Source organism: Stegodyphus dumicola, chromosome 11 (assembly GCF_044657685.1).
Source record: "Stegodyphus dumicola isolate Sdum_Otavi_A_Nest chromosome 11, ASM4465768v1".
Classification (NCBI taxonomy): domain Eukaryota; kingdom Metazoa; phylum Arthropoda; class Arachnida; order Araneae; family Eresidae; genus Stegodyphus; species Stegodyphus dumicola.
Genome location: NC_140778.1, coordinates 18,767,939 through 18,793,969, shown reverse-complemented (window position 1 = coordinate 18,793,969; position 26,031 = coordinate 18,767,939). Strand labels below are relative to the sequence as shown.

At 30.8% G+C, this 26,031-nt stretch overlaps 1 protein-coding gene across 1 annotated transcript; it reads right to left on the bottom strand.

Moving 5' to 3' along the window:
* Positions 1-5,730: 5,730 nt before the first annotated feature.
* Positions 5,731-17,160, bottom strand: LOC146993819 (uncharacterized). The gene is made up of 3 exons (XM_085826250.1): positions 16,811-17,160; positions 14,044-14,640; positions 5,731-5,991 (listed from the first exon to the last, which is right to left on the bottom strand). Exons 1-3 carry the CDS (start codon positions 16,964-16,966, stop codon positions 5,731-5,733), a joined length of 1,014 nt encoding a protein of 337 aa, XP_085682376.1. The 5' UTR covers positions 16,967-17,160.
* Between the last annotated feature and the right edge of the window lie 8,871 nt (positions 17,161-26,031).

Below are 26,031 nucleotides of genomic sequence, written 5' to 3'. Positions count from 1 at the left end.
CTTTTCGTGTAATTTAGTATGATAACATTATAAGTTTATTTAATTCTGCTCATGGTCTACGGAAGTAAGGTAAGTCACCTGTTGCGAGAATATCAAGTTATTAATATTTATATGAAAGTCTGCAATAACTTTTCATATCATAAGAGTTTTACGAATGTGTATATAACTTGCATGTGTAGTTATTATGCAAGATCTATAGAAAGTATCCAAAATTACCATGACATTAATCACACTGTACGAACAGGCAAGACATTATACATTAGGAGAAAATTAACTAATATTTTGGGGGATGAAATACTATTTTACACATGGGAACTGTTTAAACAGCTGAGAAAAATTCATGCTTTTTCCCCCACAGTTACAGAATATATATATATATTATTTCATAAGAATAAAAATTAAAGTTAAATTTAAATAATTCTCATGCGCCATTTCTGCAAAGAATTAAATTTGAATTTAACAAATATTCTCTCTTCATATAAAGTTAATTTAAATTATGAAATTTTAATTGCATACATATCAAAGATTAATTATTGCTGCGAATTAATTTACTATATCATTGAAATTCTGAGAGCATATGTAAATTAAATGCACGTATCTAAAACCATGAAAAAATATATAATATTCCAAAAAACTAATCCCTAATATATACATATCTCAAAGACAGGCATATGCATAATTTCTGTTAGAGAAACAGTTTCTCCGAGATTACGTTTTAGAGTAATTAAAACGATAAATTACTGGTGATATTATTACTGCATTCCAAAATTTCGCAGTAATTAACGATTTCGATCATTACTACGAAAAAAAAAACGGGATGAAAGAAAAGAATCCTGATACAATAACATTAAAAATTTGTGTGTTTACGTATAAAAATATATAATATTCTCAAATAGGTCATTTAAGCATAGTCTTTGATTCGGAAACATTTCCAGAAGTATTTCAGTTTTCATAATCTAAAGTAAAAACAAACCTGCTTTTGCAGAGAATATCCATTGGCAGTTGCCTTCAGAAAAGGTTTCAATTCATTGAAGCAAACCCATTTAATCTGAATCAACTGATGAATTCACGCTCCGACATTTCAAAAGCATTACGACTGTCTCTTAAATGCCAAGGAATTTGATCAGCATTTCTCCGATATCTTAAACGTCTGAGCAAAATCACTTCAGCCATCTTGTTTACAGTCGCTGTTAAAAGTTTGCGGCAGGTCAGGAGTAGCCGCAAAATTCCTCTAAGGTAGTGACGTATTTTCAGTAGGCGTGTCCGAAAAGCGTTGCACTTGAATCCGATTTTGCCAAGGAGGTTAGAATAGAAGGAGGGAAGGTTCAACTCAAACGGTGAAGCTTGGCGGCCATGTTCCTGTTATCGCTGTGACTTGTGCAAGGAAGTCTGTAATTGCAATATTTTTTTTCTTTTCTTTTTGAAGCATGTCAGCTTGTGTTGTATATGGATGCACAAACAGATTTTTGAAAAAGATGCCTGGGATTACTTTTCACGCGTAAGTATTGATTTTCTTTTTTTTTTATGTAATTTGATAACTATGGTAAAAAATATCACAATGTCATGTGGTTTTCTTTCCAGATGTAAAAAAAGGGACTTAATAATAATCAAAATATGTTAAATACATTTTAATGTTTCTGTTTATAGCTGGTATCTTTGTTCCTTAACATACAATGATGTATGCTAGGATTTAAACTGTATAATTTGAACGTTTTAGGTAATTCGTTTGATAATTTTCATGAAAAGTAAGATACAAATTGTTACTATTTTTATGAATTTTTAAAAGGTGTTAAATAAAGTAATGCTTTTCTTTATGTATTAATTATTATTCAACTTAAAGTTTTTGAACTGCTAAGAATATAATTTGTGCATTTGATTAAGATAAACTTACTTTTCTGTTGTTAAAATGTTTTTGCATAAATTTATAAATTTTTGGGCAGTATAGCGATAAAAGTAAGTAAAATATTTACACAACTGAACATGTGGAAAGATGTATCCAAAAATATAGGTATATTTCTCTAATTTAGCTTAATTCAAGGCAATTTCTTTGAGATTCATAAATATGAAACGCGCATAAACTGAAATCACTGAATTCACATAAATTTTTTTTATTTTATTAATATTTGTTTTCTTGTTGTTATAAGGTTGTTAGTTGTGAAAAGAGTCTCAAACTTTCATTTTAAAAAAATGCAACTTGTGACTATTTTTTTAGATAATTATCTGATTTTAATTTCAGGTTAAATATATTTTAAATTATTCTTTAATAAATTACAATATTGTGAATAAATCAGAAATATCACTTCTTAAAGGAAAAACTGGAAAGTACACCCAACAGGTTGCTAATAAAACCTAAACAAATTCTATTTTTTAAAGGCTTTAATGTTATGCACATGCATTTAGATTTCGAACTATTTCTTAATGTTTTTCTGTACGTAGTAAATTACGGATATCATCTTTATAACTTTGAAACAAAAAACTAACAATAAAGAAGTATTTCATTATAAATTTTACATATTTTTAGTGGAAAATATATGCACGGAACAGCTTAAAAACACGTATCTTTCACTGCCGTAATGCAATGTTTTGAAGTTACAAACATGGACGCCGCTTGTTCGGTGGAGTTTCATTCCCCGATAGTGGAGGAAACTGAGAACCCTCCCTCCTTATATTCTAACCTCCTTGGATTTTGCAATGCAAGTGCGATTACCATGACAAGCGTTGCACTTGAATTCGCCCCTAAGAACCTTGAGGTTTCTAACCTCTAAAATAATCTGTTTTCGTAGGCCGCAAAAATGTGCATGTGCATTTTAAATAATTAAGTAATGCTTTTATTTTTATTATTGTCATCTAAAATTATGAGAATAAATAAATTTTTACTGCGGAAAATTTTAACAAGATAATATATTGTTGATGCTTTTCTAACAATAACCTTTCAGAGGGTGGCAGGTGTGACATAAATAGATGATTAAATTGAAACAAAAAATATTACTGATTATATAAGATGACAGAATAGTTTGATGCATCGCCATAGGCATCAAAATTAGCAAACCACTGCTGGTGTAAGGAATATATTGTTGAGTTAACTGTAATTTAAGACAAATATTTTTCGTATATCACGTTTAACCAGTTAATTTCAGTATATTAATACTAATTTATGTTTTTAAATGAATTTTTATTTCCGTTATAAATGCTTCTGTGCTAACTTGAATTTAATACAAATTTATTTTCGAATGTCACGTTTAACCGGTTAGATTTACATCTACATGCTTATTATCTGTGAATTTTTACTACCATATGCTTAATATATTGTTTTGTCTACTAACTTGAATTTACATGCACTAAAAATCACGTTTACAAAATATCACGCTTACGGCCCGGCTCATCGTCGATGAACCGCGAGCTTGGCGAGCAAAAATGCGACGGCGCCAACGGGTTCTTTCCCGAAGCGCCAACGGGTTCTCTGCGGATGAAAACCCAATAACAATCCTAAAAAAATAAGCTCTTGATCAGAATAAACAGTCTTTTTCTAATTTTTTCAACATTTCTAGTACCGCTATGGGGTTTTCTTCCGGAAAGGATCCGTTGGCGTTTCCTCAGCGGATCTGTTGGCGCCGGTGCGTATTTATTCGCCAAGCCAAAGAATATGTACTGTTACTTTCTTTGGCCAAGCTCACCAACGGCTAATCGGCCATGATTTTAGCGGTGTATAGTTAGTTACGTTACAAGATATTTAACATATGGAAGCGTTGATTTGAGCGGTGTACAGTCAAGTTATAACATATATAGCATATAGAAGTAAAATAAATAGGTTAACCATGACATTTAGCAGTGTATAGTTAACCCGGGAGGACGCGCGCTTTATTATTATGTAACACGAGAACGCGCGTCGCAATTAAACGACGTACAAATGTAATAATGTAAAATAATGCATTTATATTAATTATAACATTTATTATATAAAATTGCTTAAAAATAAGGTTACTTTTAAAATTAATGACAAATAAATCAAAAGTACTTACGTTTTCTTCATATGACTAGGAATCATTGATTTCTATGAGAAATTTGTGTTTTTTATTTTTGAATGCAATTATAATCCAAATTATGCAGAATTATTACATGGACAATGAGTTATATAATTAATTTTCAAATCAATTAGGCTCAAGAAGAATTAGATATTTTGTAGTTTGAATGAAGCTTCTATTTCACAGTGTTCTTGACATAGTATATTTTTTTTACACTTCATGCATATAGTTTTTGATTTTCTGTCTTTTTCTCTTGAGCACATGTAACATCATTTTCTATTCTTTGTTTGCGAATCTTCGTTGTATTCCTTCTGTTTCTGTCGTGATTTTAAATGAGGATCTAAAAGTGCAAATGTTAAATCAGAAGTGCCTCCTATTCCTGAACCTCTCTGGTGGAGTTTTAGTAGATAAAAGCAAGATCTTTGAATTTATGCTGGCAATATTTAATAACAAAAAAAAAAAAAAAAAAAAAAAAAAAATATGCCCATAGGCCATCGGTTTAATACTCTGGCCACAGAGTAAGTGCCACCCATTTCGTCGACTATATCAACTGCTCCTTTTTTCATGGGGTCCACCAGCAGCTGAGCGGTAAAGTCGCTGAACACTGGTAGTTCAGTCTGAGGTTCAAATCCCGCTAACAGGCTAGCTGCTGGGCGTTTTCGTGGTTTTCCCCATGTGTAACGTGTATACGAGCCAGTTTCCCTTAGAAAGTCCTCCACAAAAGCATCCCTCCCTTTAGGCAGATAGTCCTAGTGTACTTTGCCATAATCTCAATAAACCAAACCTTTTTTCATGTTATAAAACGTAATTATTTCAGATTTTTTCAAATCTCCCTTGCTTTCATCAATATGGTCATCATTGTGCATAGTTGACAAAGGTTGACACATTTGTTCTTTTTAGCCATATAAGAAAGTAGCATTATATCCTTTTGAAACCCGAAGAGGGTTGAATGCTGTTCTCTATTCTTATTCGACACAAATTCAGGTGAGGTAATCTTCTCATCCCTGCATATTGTTCCAACGATAGAAATTTTATTTTCCTGTAAGAAATTGGCCAATTTATAAACTGGTATACAAACTTTCTGTGGTAACGTTTCTTCCTGAATTGTATAATGGAGTTAGGATGCGCTTTGCTTTTTCACAAGAACTGTTGACTTTCTTGTATGGCCCATCTGGCTACTGACCTGAGTAAATTTCCATGTTGAAAGTATAGAAGGTTCTAAAATCAACCACAGTAAATATCTTTATACCATATCTTACAGGTTTCTTAGGCATATACTTAAGAAAGGAGCATTGTCCTTGAAAAGGTTTTAGCTTTTCGTCCAAAGTCATGTATTCCCCTACATGATATAATTTCTGACAATTCTTGACAAAATTTTCAAACAAATCTCTTATTGGAGCTAATTTATCACTCTTTCTTCTGCCATCCCGTGTTCCGACATCATCAAATCATAAGGAACGAATGAAAAGAAAATGCTTATAGTTCATTGTTTTACGAAAAATATTCAATCCTGTTCCATCAGTCACCCATAATTCTCTAACATTTACATGGGAGGATAGATAATGGGAATGGGATTTATATAAGTCCTAAAAAAGCAAGAAACATTTCTTTCTCCATAGGTTTTGCATCTCTTTAAAATTTCCCAAAATATTTTTTACATAAATATTACAGCATTTCACAGTCATTTCAATCATTGTGTCATCAAATATTAGCTTCCATGCATCGATGGGTGAATCCACATCTTTAGATATATGTGTATTGCCAGGCACTTTTTTATGATATTATGGGACACCATGCATCTTTTAATTCGAAAGGGTTCTTTCTTCCATTTTGTTGTTTTATCTTTTCCTCTGAAATAGTCACTTTGATCACAAGGAATGTCTTCTGAAGAGTCGCACTGTTTTTCGAATTCAGACTGATGATCACTAAATATATCTTCATCATCTAAATCTTGTAAGAAAGTCCATTTCTGAAAAGATGTTTGGAAACTTATAAGAAATGATGTTCCGCAAATTTACCTTAAAATGGACATAATTCAATGCTGTATACATTAGTGCAATTTAGAATATCCAAAGTAAGAATGGAAAAAGCAATATTCTCATTTCGATTTATGAAATAATCAACGCTGTTGACAAATTAGTATGTACCCTACGATAATTGCAGTTCTAGGATATCATTGAAATAATTTCTTCTTATAACAGATGTAGGAAAAATCAGCAGTTCCAGTATTTTAGACTTATTAAAAACCAGCAGTTCCCGTATTTTATTCTGCATCAGGCCTAATGAAATTAAACATAACAACATCATTTTCTTCTGAATGACGCAGCCATACTGGAAAAAGTAGATGAAACACTTCTCAAAATGTTGTATATGAAATGAGTCGTAAATGCTTTGCGTGAAAAGTTCATGAATTGTTGCCAGACGTTGACAAACCTATTTGTATTCTAAGAAAGATCTTAAACATGGCCGATTTTGTTATGAATCCCATGATTCTGACATTTTTTAAATACACTCCTGCTACACTGATAGAAGCAGAATGATCATTGTCCTGCTTACAACAGATACATCATGTCAATGTAGAATCTGAAGGAAAGTTTAGTTTATTCGAATATGGCAATGAATACGGCTATGGACCTGAAGAAAGATGCCGTTTTGAACAACTTTCTAAGGGAAACTGGCTTCTGTTTGCATTACATATGAGGTAAACTAGAAAAATCAACCATGCAGCCTGCCCTTTAATCATGTTATCAAACCAGATCAAACTACCAGTATTAAATATCAGTTGTAGCAAAAATCTGAAGAAAATGCTTGCAATATCATGTAGTAATCAGAAATTAACTATGTGTTGCATAGCAGGATTACTTTTGCAAGTGTCAAGGTAGAGAATACTACTTTTTTTTTTCGTTTGTTTCTTTTTCTTTATATAGGTATTTAGCCATGGTATTCATGACATATATTCTCAGAATGCTAATATTTTTAGTAAAAAGTGTCTTTTTCATTACGTGCTTTGCTTGTCGATATTCTCAAAATTATGTTTAATAATTAGTGCTACTGTACATTTAATAGATTAATGGATTCATTACTAAATAATACATTTAAACCATTCATTTTACACAAGCAATTTTTCAAAGTTGTTTTTTGAATTTACTTGCTGATAGCTTAAAATATTTTATTTTGAAACAACTCTCTTTTTCATAATAATTTGACAGTGCCAAGTATCTTCAATAATATTCAAATCCTTTAAAGTAGCATTGAAAATAAAACTAGAATAAACATTATACATCTTGTTATTTTTCAAGATTCATTCAAACTTTGATTAATTACTCAAAGCAGTGGTTTACTAACTTTGATGACCCTGGGAATACATAAAAGTATTTTGTCATCTCAGAGAACCAAAAAAATGTTTTTTTCATTCTAATCATCTATTGTATGTATATAAACACCTAGCATCCTCTGAAAAGTAATTTTTAAAAATGCATTAAAAGTATATCAAATTTTTAAGCATGAAAACTGATTTAATTCTTATTATTTTAGGTAAAAATAACAGTACAGTCAAAAGTCGTTAATCCAGACTCGTCGGGACTTCGGCGATTCCGGATTATCGATTTTTCCGGATTATAGATCATCAGTTTAAATCTCGTAAGATGGCATGCAGAAATTCTAAAATTAAAAATATGAAACCGTAATTTATGAAATAAAGAACAATTATGATCTAAAGGGTATCAAAATTTACAAAAATAAAAAAAAAGCTTAATATTTATTTGTTTACTTTATTAAACATTTCTTTCAATGTAAGTTGTTTAAGTTGCTTCGTTTTATGTGATAATACTTTCTCTTTAATTCTATAAACAGACATAATTTCTGCTTCAGTTACAAAGTTCCGCTGTTCAAGTCCTGTAATTGATGTGCCGAGAATACCGACTAACTTGTCAATCGAAATTTTTTCGTTTTCAATAACCTCTCTGTCACCTTCTTCATGTCTTTATTTATTTTTTGCTGCAATTCCACTTTTTGTTTGATGGACATCGAAACATACTTTCATTTTGTAGATCCTTTGGGAGCTCCAGCATCGGAAATTCTATTTGACATAATCGAAAGTTCAAGTTTACTTTTATAAAATTGCTCTTACAGTCTGCAAAAAATAATAAGACGGATCCAATTCGAAGATTACAGGAATAATGCAATCATCAACATTAACTGAAGTAGATAATTAGATAATTTTAGCTTATACCGTCCGTTATACATAAAACGCGCACGCGGAAACGTATTCTGCGCTTATGCACACGCATATGCGCAGTCGTAAAGTTCTTACGCGCACGCGTAAACGCCTATGCGCATGTGTCAACGCGGCGCATGCGCAGAAAGTTTTTAGCTTTGAGGTCCGGATTATAGATCATTCCGGATTATGGGTGTCCGAATTAACGACTTTTGACTGTAATAAAAATAAAAACTTAATTTAAACTTAACCCACGTTAATCATAATATTTTAGGAGCCCTGTGGTTCTGCGTGTTTAGTCTTTAAAAATTACGTAAAAACACAGCCATACTATTCTAAAAAGCCGTATTATATTAACCCCCCCACGCACACACCTCCGGCGATTTTAACCACCTAACCCGGTACTGACAGTACCTCCTATAAACGAAGCCACGGCACGCCGCACACTACGTCACTAAAGTCGTCCTTATGTACAGAAAGCATGGTTGCCACATGAAACCACTTATCGCTGTTATTCCTTTAAGAGGAGAGAAAATGAAAAGTAGTTTTTATTTCCTTGCATAAGGCTTACTATATCGTTTGGTTTTAAATATATATATATATGTGTGTGTGTGTTCAAATATATATATTCTGATTTGATTTCATCGACTGCATTTTCTAATTTCAAATACCTAACCTTACTTTCCTTATATATTTTTACGCTTAAAATAATAACAGTATAGTAAAGAAATTAATTCAACATACTTCAGATTAGTAGTAATAAATATATACTGAATATCTGGCTGATGCTGGTTTGCTTTCTGAAGAATATATATTTTATTAAATATTTTCTTCCTTAACAAAGAGGATAACGCATAATTAAGCAAGTTTACAGTTGATTAACATAAAATCCTTAAATTAATTTTAATCAATTTTTAACGGCATTTTCTGTCTCGTAAATACAAATTTACACATAATTGTTTGGTCATTTTCCGCTTTTTTTTCACTTCAGTGTGGGACTGAATTTCTTAACAGATGAGAAACCTGGAGAATGATTTGAAAAATACTATTTTTTAGCATCATCTTTAGCATATTTATTCATTGGTAGTTTTAAAATACGGTAACAAAACATTTCATATATTTAGGCATTTTAAATTAGATCATTATTTGAGAATACATAACTGCATCTTCCCCAATAATAAAAAAAAGAAAAATTGTAAAAATTCAACAAACTTGACACTTGCTAGGAATTCAAAATTCTTATGTTTCATTCTTATTGTTAAATGTTTGTAACATCCCTTTTGTCTAATTATGTGCATATAATTTTTTTTGTAACTTGTAAATTTTTGTTCCTGAAAGCATTTCATTGTAACTTATTTGAGAATTTTTTAGCAAATGATAAATATGAAGTTTATATATGTACTTACTGGAATTTTTATCAGGGTAATCAGTAGGAACTTTTAAAACATCTAAATAGATCAAATGTCCTCAATTCTTAGAATTGAAAGAATAACAAGTTTTATGTATTTTCCTATTAGAAATAAAAATAAATATAGCCTGATTGTTAAGATGTAAAGTAAGATTTAAAATTTTCAAAATAATTCAGATTTTTATTAAAGAAAAGCAACACAATTAGGATGCAAAACATATAAAAAGGATTTTATTTATTTTTTTTTTTGGCCTGAATTTTTTGTATTAGTAAATTTATAACTGGAAGTAATAGGAAATGGCATTGCATACTACAGTGGGAAAAAGGGTGGGATGACTATTTATTTATGTAACTTGATGCTACTTATTTTTTATTACAGTTAAGTCTCTTTAATATCAAAATAGTTTAGTATAACTGCATGAAGCCTTACAGCTGGGAAGGATTAAAAATATTTTTTTACTCAATTTATTTTTGATAAGTTTTCCCCTGTATATGTACAACCACATCATTAGAAATTTTAATTCCAAAGTATTTCATTTTAGTTTTGACAGAATTTAGCATGTATTACAATGAAAATATTGTATAAGAATACAGTGAATTTCCTCCATAAAGATGCATGAATATCTATAAAAATGACTCATATGGAAATGTAGGTAAAAACAAATTGTATTTATTTTCTTCTTACAGTGTAAAATTAATGTAATAAACATGTCTGCTTCAATTAAAATAATATTAAAAAATTGCAAGATACTGATTTCAAAATCTAAACAATAGTAATATTAATTGGCAAAGTATTTTATCTTCAAAAATCAATATTTCTCTAGTTTACAATAAATACACCTATTTTGCACAAAATAATATTATATAAGAGACTTAACAACTTTAGCACTTTACTGTCATAATTAGTTAACTATTACAAATGCTTTTTTTTGTGTGTGTGTGCATGCATTTTGAAAGAGTTGGTAAAGATTTCACAACACAAATAGAAAAAGCACTATTTTTTTTATTTAACATACTATCTACATTCTGCAAAAAATATTCATTTAAATAAAATGAATTACAAGTTCAGTCTGAAGATAATAAGAAACAATAGATTAGTGTCACTATCTTATTTTATAAAGTTTACTAACTTATAAACATAGTATATGTCATTTCTGCTGTATGCATAAATTATTTTTTTAATGTTTTCAATTTCCGTTGCTTATTTAAATTGTTACTTAAAAGATTATCATTCAACTTTTTGCAGTAATTATTTAGAAAAATATTCGTTGATGCTTGTATGATGTTTTTCAAAATAATTTGAGGGTCATGAAGTTTAGGACAGTCATTCAACTCTAAAAAAAAATTTTCATGAAGTAAATTTAGAGTAATTTTACACACTGTAACTCGTGGATTTGCCGAAAATAAAAATTTTTGCTCATATTCATCTGAAATAAGTTTCTTAACAACAATAAAACTGTATATAACAGCATGTAAAATATCAGGATGAGGATACATAAGACCTCTATCAAAAAGCTTAATCCATGAATGAATATTTTCATCGTTTTCTAAAGCTAACTCCTTATCAATAGTAATATTGGATTTACATACATCACATTTTAACTTTTTTAGCATACTATAACAGCAATATCCAGCTATATAAGTCAAAATAGGTACATCCAATTTTATGTCGTGTATATCACTATCTTCAACTGTTATTTCATCTATGAATGTTTGTACATTAGTGTCATCAAAAGTTTGTTCTTCAGTGTCTTTAAAATCAGATACATGAAGAGGAATATTTCCAAATTTTGAAGAATTTATTAGGGTTGGTAATGTACTCTGAAGTCTTAATTTACCCTCTATTTCATAATCCTGTCTGATAGAAATATTATGGTGAGCTCCAGCCAGTTGCCTGTACTTACCAAATCTAGCCTCTAACATATCTGTTTGTATTTTTCCAAGTAAAAGGTATTTAAAACCCAACTCATTTATACAATACCTTGATATCTCAATTAAAGCATACGTTGTATGGTATACTGCAAAGTGAGTTTCTTTGGTTAGGCAACCAGAGGTTAAATTCAAATTTTTCCAACTATCTAGCCAATTCAAAAAGTTATTCATAAAAACATATTTTTCATCATTTTCTGCCACAGTGAAAGGTGTTTCAAATACATTATTTTTATGAACCCCTTTAAAAATAGATTTCACATTTACAATTGACCACCATATGTTTATTATTTTAATAAAGTTTCCAGTTTCTTGGAAATTTATTATTTCTTTCTGCTGCCCAAAAGAAAATAATGCTTCAACAACATTATCATTAAAAATCTGCAATGCAAGCTTTACACTTTGTTTTTCTAAGTTAGTTGGATATAGAGCTTTTATTTTCAGACCATAAGAATACTTTAATAACTTACCAGTTTCAGATTCATGTAATTTTTTAATACAGTCAAAAGTCGTTAATCCGGACTCGTCGGGACTTCGGCGATTCCGGATTATCGATTTTTCCGGATTATAGATCATCAGTTTAAATCTGGTAAAATGGCATGCAGAAATTACAAAATTAAAAATATGAAACCGTAATTTATGAAATAAAGAACAATAATGATTTAAAGGGTATCAAAATTTACAAAAAAAAAAAAAGCTTAATATTTATTTGTTTATTTTATTAAACATTTCCTTCAATGTAAGTTGCTTCGTTTCATGTGATAATACTTTCTCTTTAATTCTATTAAACAGACATAATTTCTTGTTTAGTTACAAAGTTCCGCTGTTCAAGTCCTATAATTGCTGTGTTGAGAATACCGACTAATTTGTCAATCGAAATGTTTTCGTTTTCAATAACCTCTGGGTCACTTTCTTCACTATCGGAAGCGAATTATAATGACGAGGAACTTGATTTAAATCATATCAAAGACAGAATGAAATACTACACTTAGTATGGAATTATAAACCAAATAAAATAAAAACATCTGCCCTGAAGATAAGGATAGTGTTGACAGATCAACTCCCAATCCGCCGCGTGAAATTGATAAACAGATTTCGGATCTCAAAACATACTTTCGCTTTGTAGATACAAATTACATATTAGTAAATATATATCGGAAATTCTATTTGACATAATCTTTCTAATCTATCATAATCTAATAATGACGTTTCAGCCCCCCCCTCTGCCGCAGAGCAGCGTGAAATTGATAAGCAGATTTCGGATTTCAAAACATACTTTCGCTTTGTAGTAAATATATATCGGAAATTCTATTTGACATAATCGAACGTTCAAGCTTACTTTTATAAAATTGCTCTGACAGTCTGCAAAAAATAATAAGCCGTATCCAATTCGAAGATTAAGGAACAACGCAATCGGCAACATTAACTGAGTTAGATAACTTTAGCTTAGCGTATAACTCCGTTACAATTTAAACGCGCATGCGCACAAACATATTCGCAGCCGTAAGGGTCTTACGCGCTCTCGTAAACGCCTGTGCGCATGCGTGAACGCGACGCATGCGCAGAAAGTTTGTAGCTTTGAGGTCCGGATTATAGATCATTCCGGATTATGGGTGTCCGAATTAACGACTTTTGACTGTACAAGAAAAAGATGCAGTTTCAATATGTGAAGCATCATCAAAACTTGGGAAAAACATACTCTGATTATTATTTTTTTGATTTATCCAGTTATTTCTAATGCATTTTAAAATATGCACTGTATCAACAATAAAAAACATTGGCCTAGATTTGTCAACAGGGTTTTGATAAACAATACTAACTTTAGGTGGTTCTGAAAACAGAGACATAGCCTTTTTATTAATCGAATTATTGTCAGTGACAATAGCAATAATTTTAAAACCAATATTTTCTAATCCCACAACAATTTTTTTAATATAAATATACAAATTATCCGCACTAAGTGTTTTCACCGGCAAAATATGTACAACATCCTTATAAACAGATAATAGGCTGCGAATCATGAAAACCTATGCACTAGACGCAGCATTTTTGCAATTATATGCCATTCCACACAAATTACCACCTTTATAATCAAATGCTTGATTTAGATGAATTTCATCAATCATTAAAATAACAAGCAGATCTTTTTCTGATTGTTCTTGAAATTTAAATTTTATGTAGCTTAGGAACTTTTGGTTGTATTGTTCATTTATTGGATATATATTAAATTCTGAAAAAATTTTCTGAATGGTCCGTGGATGAGGCATAATAATATTTTCTGAATTTCGAATAAAATTATATGCATGTGGTGAAATTGTGTGAAGTAAAGTGGAAAATATTAGAAAGTCTGCAGAATACCTATATTGTTGTTTTTCTGAATTCAAGTTTGATAGTTGCTCAAGGAGAAAATTTATTTCATTGTTTTTATGTGGAATTTTCTCTTTTAAAATTGTCATTAATTTATTTACAATTTGTAAATAATTTTGAATACTCTCTTCAGATGAATCATTTGAGGCAAATAGGTCTAATTTCTCTAAAATACTTAAAAGATCTTTAAGGTTGTTAATTTTTGATGGGATTACATATTGCTTCAGTGATTTAATAGGTATATTTCTAATTGCTACAGATATATTCAAATTACAATCAATAAATAATGATTTTAGAATTCTTGGATGATTGTCATTAGAAATATTAAGAATCATAGTATGTATAGGCCTGTGTATAACTATCCAGTTATCTGGTAAATTCACAGTATTAAAACAAATTTTTAGTTCATCTAAATTATAAAACATTTGTTTTCTTTCATACTCTTCCTTTTCAGCTAAGCTACAGGCTAAGGCTTTTTCGATTGCATATTGTTCTCTTTTGAGTCTTTTATGCTTTGGTGATTCCCTTGATGAAACACTGGAACTAAGATGACTCGGACCATCAGGAAACAGACTTGGAATTGCACCATTCTTTAAACGAGGATATGACAATGGTATAATGATCTTCTTTCCAGTTTTCTCATCAAAGAATTCAGTTTGCCTCAGAACATCCTCTTGCTTGAAGTGAAGTTCACACACCTTTTAATATGAAAAAGAACAAATAAATAAACATGCATCAAAAGGTTAAACAATTATAAAATCGTAAGCATTCGCCATCCTTTAAATACATGCATAGTCTAATAAGGGTTTTATTGTATTTTTATTTAATCATGGCAAAGCACTCAAGAGCTATCTGCTTAAGGGAAGGGTTACCGTTGTGGAAAACGTTCATCATTTAATTTCTTTAAAAATAATACAGGGCGATAATGTTTGGATGGTAACAATTTGAAGAAATATAGCCATTTAAAGTGCACAACGCAAAAAAAAGTGATGCAGCCATTTAGAGTGAATAATGCAAAATCTTAAAACAAAACTATTAACTCTTTTGGGCTAAAAAGAGCCATGGATGCTGTCATAAAGTTTTGAAAAGTGCAAATAATTAGCATATGTTTGTTGTCATATGTCAAATGCATATAACATAAGTAATATTTAATTGATACATCCTCAGGTAACATACAATGGCTCATGTAATATATAATTGCTACATCCTAAATATTTTTCTTCAGTTATTTGAAAACAACACTTGGTTATGGAATTACATTCAAAATGGTGATAATACAGTTATAAAAAGAATAAGATTAACCATCAGTTGATGGATAAGAATAAGATTAACCACATTCATTCGTACCATTCAAATATAAAGTTACTGGCTCTTTTTCTAAACATTTTTACAAATGATATGTTCACAACCAGAAGTACAAATTTACTTGTGTGCCTATGAATGTTTATATTTAAGAGCATAAAACATCATTAGTCATTAAAAAAATTCATTTTTCTTGAATTTGAAAACAAGTATAAGTGCTAAAATATGATACACAAAGAAAAAAAACAAGAATTTGTATATTTAACAGTTTATTTGCAGTAATTAAATATTTTAGGCTATTCTTATGTAATTTTGGAGTGAAATATTCACATTCATCAATCGTGTTTGACATTATATTACTGTGGAAGGCTCACTAGATTGCTTATTTTCCATATAATTTTCTTAACTTTTTTCAAAAATTTTAAAAGTTATATAACTTATCAATACAATGAAACATTTTTATATTCCACTGCAACAAGTATAAATAAACAAAACCCCTTATATAAGTGTTTTTAGATAAGAAATTAATGTAAATTTCAAGCCCACAAGAATTTACTGCCAGTAGCAAGTGAACCACTGTAACAAGGTAGGTGTTATTGGCATAAGAAACTCGTACTTTTATAGATGTGTGTGTGCATGAAACAATTTAATAGGCTAATTAGGATTTATGCTAACATGTAGTGAAAACTAGTAAGCTTACAATCTTAGGCAATATTATTTGAACAAGACAGTTTAATTTAAACACCTTGTAACTTATTCCAGAAATTAAAATGATTACTGTCAAAACTAGTCCATTTATACGATTGTTTTCTTTTACATATATTTCATAATTTTTTTAAGGATTTTAGAATTAATAAAGTTTAGAACATTGCATAATTAGCATTAATTTCCTGTTCACATGAGTTACGAGCAAAATGCATTCTCAAATGCTCCTAGCATATAATAAAGGGGCATTGCATACATTCAGTTTTAAAAAGAAAAAAAATAAAAATAAAATAGGTGGAACGAGACTTATCTAAATCAAAAGAAATAGTATACCCAAACAGTTAAATACTTATATCTAAAACAACTTCAAATTAACGGCTTTAAAATTAACGACTTGAAGCATTTTATATTTATCTACTTAAAGTTATAATATGAACTTTATAAGGTTGGTGGATTTTCTATTGACTAGTTATTGAGAAAAGGGTCCATTTTATAATCACTTTAAAATTCAGTATAAGCTCTGTATAACATAAATTCCTGAAAGATTAATCAATCCCAAATCAATGTGCGTGTTATAAAGATCCCGACGCCGAAAATATAAATTACTGAAAGAATTCATTAATAATACTCATTCATAATGGGATAAGAGAAATTTCTGCCTAGTAAATAAATATATAACTATGCTTGTATAGAAAGTAATTAAAACTTCGTTTTATTTTCTATGGTTGAATGCAATGGAACTTTAGTAAATTATTTCCCTTGCAATCAGAATTTTTTGTTTTCACATTTTCAAGTCATGTTTCTTTCAATGACAATAATCTTTCAGGAATTTTCTAATTAAAAAATGAAATGCATGCTTACCTTTGAATGTTTCGTAGGCTTGAATCCATCTTTTCGTTTGCAATTCCAAATCCATTGTTTTCTCAGTTGTTCTTCCGTAGGAAAACTAAATACAGCCACCTTCGGGCCATTCTTATAATTTCCTTTGCATGTTGCAACACAGCATTTATGTGGCATAATAAAAAATAAATAAAGTAATTTAAATGAAAAATGTTCTATTAGAGCACACTACACTTTCAAACAACAGTCAGTTCACTACGCTACGACACCGAAGTATATTCTTTCATTCTTTGCCGCGAGGAAGATGGTAGGAATGACGACTTAGATGACGTCAGACCGTTCAAGCAACCCTAGAGGCTTGGCTTCGTATATAGGAGGTACTGGTACTGACGCACCGCTAGCTAACGGCAAAACGAAGCCCGAACACACGGCAAGTATTCTCTTTCTAAAAGCGAACCAGGTTGCCAATTCTCCGGGTTACCACCTTTGAACGTTTATCGCCATTTTTGGCGATGTTTCCATTTAACGGATTCTTTGCGGAAGTGCTTCCCTGCTATGATAAATTCTTGAAACACTACCGTAAATAAATTTATGGCAGTGATTATATAATGAATAATGAAATTTACAAAAGGCTAATATTTTAAATTACAAAATATAATATTAATGTATTAAACATTAATATTTCAAGTAGTTAGCTAATATTTATATTATATTAGTACTTAGCTAATATTTTAAATTTACAAAAGGTTAATTCTTATATTATGAATAATGAAATTTACAAAAGGTTAATAAATGCATTTCAAACTAGTATACGTTACTTTAGTTTCTTACATTCTGTTATTAAAAGAAAATAAAAAAAATATTTCAAAGTGAAGGAAATCAAATTAAATTATAAAGGGCAAGTTTTGTACAAGTGTTAGAAATACTTTTTATGATTAAATTTTGTAAATGGTAAAAATATTAAGAAGTGTGTATTTTTTAATCCCTCAATTTATTACAAGTAATTTATGATTATAATTTAAAAGCTAAAATTAAATTATCATAATGAGTGAATTTTGTACCAATGGTAATAATACAATCATCTTAAATGATGATTTCTGTGAAAAATTCGAACAGTCATTGGAATCCACTAGTGGTGGAGTGATAAGCCACTGAACAGTGGTAGTTCAGGCTGGCTATATGGGAGTTTTGTTGTTTTCCGTACATGTAATGTGAATCTGAGCCAGTTTCTCTTAAAATGTACTTTATGAAGGCATCCTTCTTCTGCTAGCCAGCATATATATTTATTTTCTATTCATAATTCTCTCTTATTTTCTTATTTCTTAATTCTAAATCTTTTTTCTGAAGTGAAGAAGTGTTGCATCTATAGGTCGAAAAATATGGTCAATATGTTTACAAAATCCTGTTCAGTTTTGGACAGCATTTAAATAAAATAAATAACTTGTATATGATGCAAACAAAAATGCATTACACTATTTCATGTAGTGAATAATTAATCAGGGAACAAAGTATATTGTAATGATCCTTTATTTTGTAACCAGAATTATTTTATGCTTGGGATCTTTACTGTCAATTTCCTCCATCCGTTTTCTCACCAGAATCCAAATGAAGTTTTTAGTTTGTAAAACAAACCGTGTTTTGCCTTTCGAGGCCACGTTACTAGCTTGCTATATAAGATAAGATTTGCATTATAATTGCTGATTGTTGAATTCCATGCCGGTTAAGTTTTTAACCAACTTTGCACTAAATTGATTTGTGTAGCCTTTGGCTACAAATTTATTTTAATTTAAATTTTGCCTTTGAACTTGATTGTTATCATAAGTTATCTTGCCACAAGTGGTTGACTGAGTCGTAAGCACAAAGTGTGCCTTCTGTTCTGTACATCTAAACTTTATAACAGAATAAAAGTATATCTTAATAAGAATATATCTAAACTTTATAATAATAACATTTAGAGACATTGAAATCGGTATCTAAGTGCAAGCCATGTAGTCAAATTTTTATATAATTGTGCTCTTACTTTTATTATAGAGTTTTTATTACAAAAAATTCAGATTTCTGTTAGGTAAAATGTTTAAGTAATGTAGAAAATTTGCATAAAATTTAAAATAAAAAGTCGACTGTTATGTCAACATACAATAGTATGTTGTAATAATACTCAGTGAAAGTAATAATACTCAGTGAAGGTTATTCATATACAGCTATTAGGTTGTCAGATTTACAAAATTTGAGAACTCTAAATTACAAGCAATATATTCCATAATCTAAGCAACATTATATTTTTTATAGTCAGACAACTTATAAAAATATTATAAAAGCAATAATGAAATCTGATTTTGGTCTTGATTTGAACCTATGAATTCATGCACACATCCCTATAGTTCTAATATGAGGTAAATAAGTATTTTTAAGTATTTTTAGACCATGGTAATTTTGATCTCCTTAGCAAAGGAAACACCAAAAGTTTACCTCATGCTACTGAAAATGTTTTTTTTTTTTTTTTTTTTTTCTTGGGGGTGGGGTGGAGTTTAAAATAATATGCAGAGTTGACATGAAAAAATTTAAAGACTCGTATGATGTAATATTAAAAGCACCAGTTTTAACTATCAAATTTTGGCTTTTTAAAAAATATTTTAAATGTTGTGCTTTTCTAATGCAAAAGTAACCTTAAGAAAAACATGCAATTTATCCCTCCTGCCATGAAAGCTCTGGTATCTACCAAATTCGTTAAAAGTTACGTGGACAGAAATGGCGGCATGTTTATAGCTCAGTATTTAGGGTTACCAAAGTTATCATAATTTTTCATTTATCGCTCCAAAATGTCGCCAAACAAACTTCTCGCCAAAAAAGACTAATACTAAAAAAAATGCCAACTTTGAGATTATCTGATATTTTTTTAAGTGAAACTAGGTTAATATGTAATTGTATACCGAGTTCGTGAAATTCTTTGACTTGTTATTTTGTCTTTGTGTAGCAGAGATTTTTGGCGGTAAAATAATTTTTGTCGCTACTCAAAGCCAAAATAGCAAGTCAATGATTTGCATAAACTTGGTAACCATGTACCACCAAAAATCACTAGTTTTTGTCAAGGGGGTTACCCGTAAATATATTTGGTGGTTGTGTGCTTAATGCATGATATAATTAAAGAAAATAAGAGTAGACAATCTCCTATAACAAAAGAATATATTAAGTACTAAATTACAATTTAAATTACATTGCAGAGATCAACACAGAGCTCGGAACACCGTTCATGCTACCGTCGCGTACAGTTGTTTTTGCGAGAAGTCTGAGTGAGTAAAGATGTCGCTTTGCTGCTCCGATTAAGAACTGGATTTTACACGTGGCGCCATCTCATGAATAGAAGTTGAAGTATCTGTCGGAACGCCACATATACTTTTACCCATGTTTGTTCTATTTACTTTCTCTTCATTAGATACCTGTACCAAAAATTGCAAAAATACTTCTAATCTTATTACATGGGCAGCTGTTTGTGCAAAAGAATTTTTGGTACTATTCCATTTTGGGGACCGTAAAAAAATTGCAGCGAAAATGTATGCGCAAAAGCGCCAAATCTAGCAAATGCGCCCATTTAACAGCACGCCAAATCTAGCGTACTGGGTGATTTCAGAAGTTTATATAGTCTGTATTTCTTAAGATGCCATTGAAATACTAGCTTAATTTTTAAATCCTTTTTTGACATCCTATGGATTTAACAATTTGGGAATTGCCCACGACGAAAAGTCTGCAATAGAATTTTGGGTGAATTGCAGAATCACCCACTGCTTGACACATTTTTAAGAACTGCACATTCTCGGTATCCATGTACACAGCGACCTATTTTCACTTAAAAACGAAAATCCCAGAATTGCTCGAAAATGGCACTGTGCACACCCTTGACATTATCTATGTACATGTCGACCTATTTTTACTTAAAAAGTAAAAGAAAATTGACAAAATTCCAATTGTTTTTACCCTTGTAAAAAGCGACAAACAAATAAGTTGGCGGTTCTGCACTTTACCGAGAATTTTTTCAAAGAAAACGCATCATTCATTATAGAAAATTATGTTTGAACAACCAACGAGATGAAATTATGCTTTAGCAATAACTGGGTAGCAAAATAGCGATGCAGGCATCCATTCAGTTACGTTTAGCAATTTTTATATAAATTATAATAATGATCTGGAATAGTTATTTACTTGTATGCTTCCATTCAGTAATGTTTAGCATTTTTTATATAAATTATAATAATAAAAAATATTATATGAACTTAACCTTTCATCTAAATTAAAACATCATCAATCTTAGATAGTTATTTACTATTATACTGTACAAATTCCGTAATCCGGACTCGGCAGGATTTCGGCGATTCTGGACTAGGGTTTTTTCCGGATTATGGATCATCAATTTAAGTCTGGTAAGATGACAGATGACATGCAGAAATTATACAATTAAAAATATGGGTACTTTTCTATTTTGCCGGCCCAAACGATAAACCAATAATGGTAAAACTGATGCCAAATGGGATATCTTCACTGATAACCTTTTATGCCTCATTTTCAAAAAAAGTCGCAGCCATTTCTTATTTGATTGATTGTTTCTTGCAATACTGGCATACAGTTATGTAGAATTTTTACAAGATACAGTCAAAAGTCTTTAATCCGGACGTCCATAATCCGGACCTCAAAGCTACAAACTTTCTGCGCATGCGTAAATGCACTAATGTGTTTATGCATGCGCATATGCGTTTACGCATGCACATAATACGTTTATGCATGTGTGTTTAATGCAGGGATGCCCCAAACTATTTTGGACAAGTGACCCCTTTTCCAAAATGAACTGTTACCTCAGACCCCCATGGCCAAATTACCTACTTTTAAGATCAACCCCTTTATTCATAATGGTCCGCTAACTTAAAACAGCTGCTACAGAGTGTTATTTTTCATTCTGACTTAGGTCAATAGAAGAAGACAGAGTGAGAATTAGCAATGCTTTAAGTTAGCAGACTATTATGAATAAGGGGGCCTATCTTTAGTTTTTTCCTGTTGATATAAAATGCCTAGGTACTAAGGTACTAATTGGAAAACTTTGCACTTGGTTAAGTGAGTAAAGTTGACTTCATTTTCTCATCAAAATTTAACAAAATTAAACGACATACAATTCAGTAAATATCAAGTTTAATTTATAATGATTATTACAAATTAAGTACTTAAAGAATCTTAAGTAAGTAGGAAATTATATTTAAAAAAGTATTAATCCGTAACATAAGTGCAAGCTCGTTAAATAGTAAAATATCAGGAACATGTTTGGACTTGATCATGAATTCGTTCGTGTTAAATCTCGTAAGCGTCAAATAGAGAGCAAGTCAAAACGCGCCTCAAAGACGTACGCTTGAACTCATTATCTTGCACAAACTCGTCCACACAGACGTGCCGAGTTCTTCATCTTGTACGAACTTGAGACTTTACATTACTACAACAATGCTGTTTCCTACTAAAATATTAATTATTCTTAGTACACGTAACACAACATAAACAATACAGTACCTACCTATCTTAAAAGTTTTAAATAAGAACTTGTGTTAATTTAATAGGGGTCGATTTTTAGACCTCGTCGACCCCCCCAAATCAGTTTTCGTTTATGTCGACCCTAGGAAACCGATATCGACCACTTTGGGAATCCCGTGTTTAATGTGTAACGAACAGTTTAAGCTAAGCTAGAATTATCTAATTATCTATTTCAGTTAATGTTGCAGATTGCGTTGTTCCTTAATCTTTGGATTGGATCCGGCTTTTTATTTTTTGCAGACTGTTAGAGCAATTTTATAAAAAGTAAGCTTGAACATTTGATTATGTCAAAAAGAGTTTCTAATTCTGGAGCTGCCAAAGGATCTACAAAACGAAAGCATATCCATTAAACAAAAAGTGGAATAGCCTAGAGAACCTAGAGGCCGTCCAAGCAATGTTACGCAACCAGCGAATACATTTTCCGTTCAGTCATTTAAGCATTATTTCGATACTAATTATTATGGTAACGATTTATGACAATTTTAGGATTTTTACTGTTTTGAGTTCAATTTCAGTTTTAGACAATTTTTCAGGTATCAAATAGTTTTTGAGTCGAAATTTAGGTTATTTTGATCATTATTAAAACCGAACTCGAATAACGCCTCTGAAAATCTGTAAGTTGTGATATTAAATTAATTCAGAGATTTGACGTTATGCAGTTGATTATTTATATGACTTTCCATTAAAATCGTTGCAGAATATTTTCTTTTCAGAATTACATTTTACTTTTACTGCTGGTTATATACTGATGTTGGAAGAATCGGAGAACTTAAGGAATTAAATCAATGCACACATTTACTACAGACATGTTGATTAAAAAAATTTAAATGAAGGAAAAAATACCTAGCAACAAAATGCAAATTAACGTTCTCACACTCAAATTTCCGTACGCAGATGAGACACGTAAATTATATCAGACTTGTGTAGAATAATAATATAAAACTATTGAAACTTCGACTCGGTCGTTCAATAAGTCACACAAATAGTTAGTTTCTGTTTCTAAACAAATGCATGGTATTGTCGTTCACTACCATCGGTTAATATTAGGATTAATCTCTGAGAGCTTTTTAAGCAAATCTGTGATATCTCGTTACGAACGTTTAAACTAATGCATGCAGCTTATATAGATTAGACTATTAAATACTTTGCAAAATTCATTCTTCAAATTTCTTCGTAAAATACATGTAACATGGAAACAGGTTTCGATTGAATGATGCCATGGATTTGTAGAAGTATATTTACAATTTGAGATTATTTTTATGATGAAAAAAATTATCATCCATTTATTGCTTACTAGTTTTCTCGTATACTCTTCAAGTATATATATTTTTAAGATTGCGAAAAAATAGAACAATTTCAATGCTTATCCTTGTAATGTTTTTAAATAAAACTGCATTGCCTAGTTAAGGCAAAGCGGTGGCTTTGGAATAAATTGCAGTGCTTTTTTTAATTCGTCTGCTTCGTACTGTGCTTAAATTGTTTTTTCAGTTTGTTGTTTTTAAAATGTTTTGAAAACGTAATTCACAAGTTTGATCTAATTTGTGCTGAAGATATTAATATTATGAAACAAATATTTGGTGTATGCTTTCAAAAGCTGAATTATGTTTAATTGAGGAGTGCTTTCCAAAAGGTCTAGCGGAAGTTTTTAGCAGTTACAGTATTTAGTGGGTAAGCAGCGGTCTGCGAATATCATTATTTTATTTTATTTACTTATCTATTTTTTGTTTTTATTGGAATAATTTAACGATGCTTTTAAATATTAATTTGTATGTTGATCTTAAAATATGGCCAGACAATGAAAATAATGTTTGTGAGAAAAAAGAGAATGTTTATAAAAAGTACCAGCCGCATTTTGGAATTATGATCACGCTCTTTTCCATGCCATTTTTTATAGCTTTCCAGAGCCAAGCATTAAAGCAGTTAAAGTGTTTTAATGAATACATAGCTGTTTAATTTTCATCCATTTACCAAAACCATTCTCTTTGTTAGGTACCCATTTAAGTTTTGTTTCAAACGTCCTGTACGCATTTTTATCCTCTTTTTAAGTTACTTGCCATTAGCGGAACCATTGCTGAGGTAACATTCTGGATGCCGCGTTCTTGTTGTTGCAAATGCAGTCCTTCAAATACGTCATGAAAACATTTCATTGCAATCGAGAACTAAGTGTGAACTAAGTGAGATCTGTCAGTAATGTACCTTTGCTAAAAATACTTATTAGAATTTATTCTGTATTGAAATATTGATAAGATGTTACAACTGAAGATTTTCTTCGTCACAACAATTTGCAGTTTAGTCATCAATTGTCTTTGTTCCTGTAGCAATTACTGCAGTAAAGTTAAAGGTTTATTTTTCGAGACAATTTTAATTGGTTTTTTATTATTAGGCCTTATCTATTTTTCATTTCATATGCATGTAAATATGCAATTTCTTTAAAATGCAAATATGTTCGTCAGTTTATAATAAAATATTACGCTTTAAAATGCGCTGTGGTGGATTTTTATACTCGGACGTTTTGATAGACTATAGTTATAGCATTAGAAGGCAACGTTTAGAATACACAAATATAATAAGAATAAAAGAATTCTATTTACCTTGTAAGGAGAAATATGGACGCAATCCCTATATATGTCATATCCTACCTGAGACTCTGATACGGAACTGTTAAGAGCAAGAAAGCACTGATGTCCTCCTGAAAAAAAGTTTAGTGCAAATGTAGCAAAGTATATTTTCCTGGTCAAGTTATTGACTTCAGAAAAGATCAGTATCATGGACGTTGGCTATAACAATCTGATCTTAAATTCGAAGACCTGCGATATAGTTATGTAAATCTTCTAAAATAAAGCTTTGATGTCAAAATTTCTGCCTTCGAATCATATACACGAAAGGTAGTCCATAACGTTGACGAATAATTTCAAATACTGGTCATGATGTTAATGTAATTGCATCCCCTACCATCATGACTATAATGTAAATCTAGCGACAATCTATAAATTTATTTCGCTTACTGGCCTCAAAAAACTTGAAAATGTCTTCTGTTTGTCTTCCTCTAGGAAGGAGATAGGAAAACCGGTTGCTTAGATTCGTGCTCGAATCCTAAAGCAGGCATCGATGCTCGTTAAGTGTTTAATGTCTATGAACCAGAGGCAATTTTAGCATTTGTTTTGTTTTGGTTTAGTTGTTCATGGCAAAAAACACTCGAGATACTTGCCTAAGTGTAAGGATGCCTTCATGAATTACGTTTTAAGGAAAATGCGCTCATATACGTGTTACACATAGATTAAACTTCGAAAACGAACATGCAGCCACCCTGTTCGCCTGGAATCCAAATCAATTGCGAAATCCAGTTCTCAGTGATTTTACCGCTCCGCCGCTGTTGGACGCGAACTATTAGCGAGACGAAATTATTCTAGAGCGGATGATAAGAGGAAACCGGCGCGAGACAACTATTTCCGGCCCCTGAGATGTTCTGCAGCAAAACTTTAGCAGAACTTCCCCGTTATTGCAAGTGTAAGTCTACTACTCTGGAGGTTATTTGACGATGCTCTCGGTGATGAGGCATCTAAACTACCGATACTTTCGACCATACCTCTCGAATGCTTAATTAGAAAAGTGCCTGCTTGCTAAGGTAAACATCCTTTGAAGCCCCCTCTCGAAAAAAACTGCCAGTCGGAACTGCC